The sequence below is a fragment of the Ranitomeya variabilis genome, chromosome 6 (assembly GCF_051348905.1).
Source record: "Ranitomeya variabilis isolate aRanVar5 chromosome 6, aRanVar5.hap1, whole genome shotgun sequence".
In the NCBI taxonomy this organism is placed as follows: domain Eukaryota; kingdom Metazoa; phylum Chordata; class Amphibia; order Anura; family Dendrobatidae; genus Ranitomeya; species Ranitomeya variabilis.
Window position 1 is genome coordinate 48,926,991 of NC_135237.1, and position 6,870 is coordinate 48,933,860.

The 6,870-nt window shown below is 38.2% G+C and overlaps 1 protein-coding gene across 1 annotated transcript in view; it reads left to right on the top strand.

Moving 5' to 3' along the window:
* The window catches only part of LOC143783216 (mycocerosic acid synthase-like polyketide synthase), a 33,358-nt gene extending 27,687 nt beyond the window's left edge, over positions 1 to 5,671 (top strand). Inside the window, exon 6 of the mRNA XM_077271635.1 lies at positions 212 to 5,671. Within this exon, the coding sequence (XP_077127750.1) occupies positions 212 to 5,671 (5,460 nt within the window). The remainder of the gene's footprint in view (positions 1 to 211) is intronic.
* The last annotated feature ends 1,199 nt before the right edge of the window (positions 5,672 to 6,870 follow it).

Genomic DNA, 6,870 nt, shown 5'->3' on the forward strand with positions numbered 1-6,870 from the left:
GGAAACTCCCCACCAGGAGCAATCTGTGACCTATTTGATCCAGGAGAAATCAGCATATGGCAAAACAAGCATGCATTAAACTACCGACTCATAAGTGTTTAGTCCCATAGAAGAATAGATAACCACTTTTGGTGTGAAGGTTATTATTATGCTGTCTACTTCCATTTTCCTGTAGGAATTCTGCTTAACATTTTTTTTACATTTTTTTCAGGCTAAAGAAGAATACTGCAAAATCTGGGGACTTATAACTGCAAGTGCAGTAAATCAAGATGGACACTCTGTATCACCAATCACACGACCATCTCAACATCAGCAGGAACATCTATTACAGCATATCTACAGTAGGACAGATCCATGTTCTGTACAGTATGTTGAGGCTCATGGCACTGGGACACCAACTGGTGACCCAACAGAAGCTGCCAGCTTAGGAAATATCATTGGGAAAAAGCGCTGTAATGGAATGAAACCCCTCAAGATTGGATCAGTTAAAGGAAATATTGGCCACACTGAATCTGCTGCTGGGGCTGCTGGGTTGATCAAAGTTCTTCTCATGATGCATTATGAAATTATTCCACCATCGTTACATTATTCTAAAGAGAATGGCATCAAAATCATAGGGGAATCCAATCTCGAAATTCCAACCAGTTCTGAAAAATGGCAAGAGGACATCAAATTTGGAAGAATGGCAGGAATAAATTGTTTTGGGTTTGGAGGAACTAATGTTCATGTTGTTGTAAAGCAAGATAATCAAGAATACCCTAAGTGTCATTCAAAAAGATCAGTTGAATTGTTTATATTATCAGCGGCTTCCAGCAATTCCCTTCAGCTCTGTATTGAAAACACAAAACAAGCACTAAGTAACACAAAATCATTATCCCTGGAGAACCTGGTCTACACAGCAGCTTGCAGGAGAAGTCACCTAAATTACAAATACAGAACAGCATTTCTCGCCTCTTCTATAACTCATTTACGTCAACAGCTACAAGCTGTGAGCAAATTGGCTCCTGTTGTTAAATCCAGTCCTCATATTGTGTTTATATTCTGCGGGAATGGAGTCCTTTATAAAGGAATGTGTAAGATGCTACTTGAACATGAGCCAGTGTTTAGAGAACAATGTGTGGCAATCGATAAGCTGAGCCAAGCTTACACCTCCATTTCTGTGCTGCAGTTGTTAGAGACAGAGTTTGATGATTTCTCAAGGCCGGATGTGGCCCAGTTGCTGCTCTTTACAATTCAGGTGTCGTTAGTGGCTCTTCTGACACATTGGGGGGTCAAGCCAGATTGCATTGTTGGGCACTCAGTTGGAGAAGTTGCTGCAGCTCATTGTTCTGGACTTCTTTCACTTGAAGATGCTGTAAAAGTCATTTATTACAGAAGTATGCTGCAATGCAAAGCCACTGGAGGCAGTATGCTGGTAGTTAGCAATCTACCAGTCACTGAAGTATCAAAAATAGTTCAGTTATACAAAGACAAAGTATGTATTGCTGCTTACAACAGTCCTACTTCATGCACATTGTCGGGCGATTCTTACTCATTAGAATACCTTCATGGGGAACTGACCAAAAATTACAGTGAAAAGAATATATTTCTCCAAAAGCTAAATGTTCCTGCAGCATACCACAGCCCAATGATGGATCCTATATTACATGAAGTAAAAGAGACGCTGTATGATTTGCAGGAAAAAAACATGGAAGTTGATCTATTTTCTACAGTGACAGGTAAGCTAGCATCCAAAGGAGATTTCACCACAGGTGATTATTGGGCTAAAAATATTCGCGAACCAGTTGCCTTTCAACAAGCTGTAGAAGCTTCAGCGAGAGATAAAGAAAATTCACTGTTTATTGAAATAGGTCCTCGGAGAGCATTGCAAAGGAACATCATTGAAACTTTAGGAGCAAAAACAACAGTATTACCTGCTATACAGCCCACAAAAGAATATGAAACTGTCTTTTCCATGCTAATGTCACTTTTTATTCAAGGATACAATCCTGACTGGAGTAATGTATTCGATGCCTATAAATCTTCACCCTCAACAATTCCAAGATATCAATTTGATTGCATCAAACAAGATATTAAATATGAAAAAATTCGACAAGGGAACCAAACTTCATCAAGTCCCAATCATCCATTAATCCATAGCTTGAGTGAAGATTTGTCTGAGCTCCACTGCAAGGTTTCAAAAGTCAATACACCATATGTCTATGAGCATAAAAATGGAGGCTCTGCCCTTATTCCAGGTGCATTCTATGTGGAACTTGGATTGGCGGCTGCGGCTACCAGCTTTAAACCTAAATTGCCGTTAAGTTCTTTGGAAATCAGTGCAACATTTTCCAGCCCCTGTGTTCTCCACCAAGACTCTGTGGACCTAAAAATCAAGTTACGCCAAGAAGACAAAGCAACCTTATTTGAAGTTCTAACATCACATGTTTTTGCACGTGGGCAAATACAAAAACATAACTATAAACTAAACAAAGACAAAAAAATCTCAACTGAACATATCTTCAAAAGATGTACTTCAGTTTTCAAATCAGAAAATGTGTATAAACAACTCTCCACATTTGGGTTTGAGTATGGGAAGGCTTACAAACAGCTGGGCGATGTTCATTATGGAAAAGATCTTAATGAAGGAATTGTCAGAATAACAGTGAGTGAAGAAGTCAGGGAAACAATGTACGGGTACCACATACACCCAGTCATTTTAGATTGTTTCCTTCAAATGGTAGTTTGTGTGGGAACGGGAACGAAAGACTCAGCACTCTTCCCTTCATCCATAGGAAGTTTAACAATGCTACAGCCTCTTCAAGAAGAAATGATTATTTATATGAAAATGATAAAAACAACAGAAAAGTACATTGAACTATGTGGTTGTTTTGCAGATATCAATGGCTCCATTTTAGTAGAAATAAAAAGTGTTCAATTGACATTTGTAAAACAAAATGCAGATAAAGTAGAAAACATTTTTTTCCAAGTAAACTGGACAAATAGCTCACAATTCAGTCAGAGATCAGAAAAGGAGACAAAGCTCTTGATTTATTCTGACAAACTTGGAATAGGTGAAAAATTATCAAACTTCATGCCGAAAGATGTGAAATACATTCCTTTCAACAGCTGGAATTCAGATATTGAAGCACATAAACTTCTTAATAGTGATTGCGAAGATGTTGTATTTATGTGGGGAATTCAAAAATTAACTGAAGATATTCCAGATAATCTTACGCAATATCTAGCGAAATGCTGTGAAGTCTATCAACAGCTGATTTTAACAATGAGAAAAAAGACCATCAAGCCTTCCATCCGGACAGTCACATTCAGAACTGTTGGCAATACTGTTGATCACATTAACCCTGGATTTGCTTTTGTCGGAATGACGAGATCGTGTATCATAGAAATACCTGAAGTAACATTTCAGCTGATCGATGTTAGCTCCTCAAGTTCCCAAGATGTCACGGCATTAGCCCAGGTTCTTCTTCATTATAATCCGGAGGAGTATCCAGAGATCTGGATTAATGAGGGCACAATTTACAAAGGTGAAATTTCTACCACCATCACTGAAAGGAGAACACAGGAAATAAAATCTGATAATTTTACTCTTTACACTTCGGAGCCTTATACAGTGGCTAAAATTTCTGCTGAACAAACTACCGGTAACTACAATGTTTCTATGCTTAAAAGCCAAGACTTAGAGATTCGTGTTGATCAAATTGGCATCCACACAGATGATTATTTTCCTGTTAGCCTTTCAAGCTGGAAATATGGGAATACTCTGTACTGGAACTCTTTGGCTAGTGATAAGCATGAGCTCGTTGCCCTGGATTTTGCCGGTGTAGTGACTGCTGTTGGCAAAGCCGTTAAGAAAACTCAAGTTGGTGATCGAGTTGTGGCCTGCTATCCAATAACTGCAGCCTCTAAAGTCACTCTCCCAGAAAAGGTTTGCTACTTAGTCAAAAAAGCACCAGGGATAAAAAATGCACCTTCTATCTCATTCTTTATCTTGGCCTGGGAAATTCTGCACAATCAACTACCATGCGCAAAGAATAAACCTAAACTTGTTATTCTAACATCTGATGTAAAGTCAGTTTTATGCACAGTTTTGTCCAAGACAGCAAAAGAATCTGGATGGGAGACAGTGATATCTGATGGAAGTAGCGTGATTGATAAGCAGTGCACTTCCATGGTTATTCTTCCAACAGCTGGAGCTGTCTCTACAGAAATGCTTAATACATTACCACGTCTTAAAGATTTGGTATTTTTATCTGATCATAAAAATGGTAAAAACTGGCACAATCTAATTCTTAGCAGCAATCAAGACTTTCGCCTTCACTTGCTTGATATTTCTGCTCCTTTCCAGAAGGCATATTTACACCAGAATGCAAAAGAACTGCATAAGTGGCTTTATTCTATATCTCCAAAAACCAACATTATCATTCCAAAAGTTTTGGCTCAACATGAACCTGGCTTGGACATTAAAGAAACCAGCTACTTTGTAACCCAGTCCTTACCTGTAATTGAGCTAACCAATGCTATCTCCAAGATACCAATGTCAGCACCTGATCCAATGCTTTTCAAAGATAATGCAGTCTACATTGTCACTGGTGGTCTGACTGGTCTCGGATTTGAAACTGTGAAATTCATTATGAACAATGGTGGTAGCCATATAGCAATTTTATCCAGAAGAAAGCCAAACCCAGAAATGGAACAACAATTAACCGCAGTTCAGAATCAAAAGGAAGCTGCCAAGATAGTTGCCATACAATGTAACATGTCCTTCTACTCTGAAGTAAAAACTGCTTTGGAATTAATGAAAACAATATTTCCAAATATCCCAGTAAAAGGCGTTTTCCATAGTGCTGTTGTTCTTCATGATGGAATTCTGCAGAACTTAAACTTGCTCCACTTTGAGAAAGTTCTCAGCCCAAAAGTAGATGGAGCAGTGAATCTTCACCTTGCCACATCAAACATGAAACTTGACTACTTTGTGTGCTTTTCATCTGTCGCTTCGTTTGTTGGAAATCCAGGACAAGCAAATTATGCAGCTGCCAACTCATTTCTAGATATTTTCTGCCAATACAGAAGGAATAAGGGCCTATGTGGACAATCGATCTGTTGGGGTGGCCTCAACCTTGGAGTTTTACTCAATCAGTATCAAATTCATAAACTCTTAGAAGCAAAAGGAATTCTCCTTTTAAATACTGTGGAAATTCACGAGTATCTGAAGAAATGCCTTCAAATAAATAACTCAAATCAAGCCATTGTCAGCTTTAACTTCAAAAACATGTACGAAAGCATGCTGTCACATATTCCAGGTTTGAAGAAGCGGTTCTATAATGTGGTAATGGAAGAGATGAAGAGTTGGGAGCAAACCCCAAAAGAAAAGAAACCTGCTGATGGTAATCGAGAAACTTGTGAAGATTATATTTGGTTAGTAGTTACGGAGCTCACAGGAGTCAGCTCAAGTGATATCAGTAGCAGTACTCTTCTCAGTTCTCTGGGGATTGACTCAATGTCGGCCATGACATTACAAAGTCGTATCTTTAAAGAGAAGACTGTAAATATACCTCTGGTAAAACTACTGGATCCCAGCACAACAGTCTCCAGTTTGGTGTCACTGGTTAAAGAAACTTGTGATGTAAAAGAGCAAAGTAGCGAAATAATAGAGGAAACTTATCTGTGACATGGAAAAAAGTTGGCAAAACTGAATTAAACTGAAGAACTTTTATTTAGAGCGTTTTGTGCAATTTTATTAATATATGATAACACATTGCAATTTTAGGCAAGTTTCTCCTTAAATGTTGATCATTTTGCCAAAATGCTCAGTATGTATTATATAATACTACTTAATTCTTTAAAGGGAACCTGTCACAATGAAATGCAGTCCAATCTGCAGGCACCGTGTTATAGAGCAGGGGGAGATGAGCAGATTTATGCATACTTTTGTAATAAAAGATTTAGGATAACTTGGTTTTCATTAAACCTCTGCTTGTTCTGGGATTTTCGATCCAGGGGGGCGGTCATATCAGTGATTCACAGCTATCTCTGAATACACCCTTATACAAATAGTCCATGAGCCGGGCCAGATATCGGTACCACCCGGAGTGACTAATTTTCTTTGGTATTTTTAGGTAGATGCATGTCTGTAGTTTATTTTTTGATATGATAGCCCTTACATATACGTAGCTTATTAACCCCTTCAGCCCTAGGCCTATTTGTACCCAAGTGCCTAAGCCAATCTGACCTGTGCCACTTCATGGGCTAATAACTTTGGAACGCTTTCACCTATCCAAGCCATTCTGAGATTGTTTTCTCGTGACATATTGTACTTCACGTCAGTGCTAAATGGGAGTCAATATATTTTACCTTTCTATATAAAAAAATGCTAAATATTCGGAAATTTTGGAAAAATCGGCAATTTTTTAACTTTGAAATTCTCTGCTTTTTACAAAAATACTGATACCCCCCATAATAGTTATTAATTTACACTCCCCACATGTTTACTTCATATTGGCATCATTTTGAAAATGAAACCTTATTGTTTTACGACGTAATAGGGCTTATAGTTTTATGCGCAATTTTTCACATTTACAGCAAAACCCACTTTTCAAAGGACCAAGTCACTTCTGAAGTCACTTTAAGGGGCTTACATAACAGAAACCACCCATAAATTACCCCATTTTGCAAACTACACCCCTCAAGCTGTTCAAAACTCATTTTTAAAAACTGTTAACCCTTTAGGTGTTCCACAGGAATTTTAGCAGAATGAAGGCGAAATTTCAAAATTTCATTTTTTTTCCAGATATTACATTGTAATCCAATTTTACCTGCAACCTAGCAAGGGTTAACGGCAAACCCAAACTTGGTTACCCTAATTCTGCA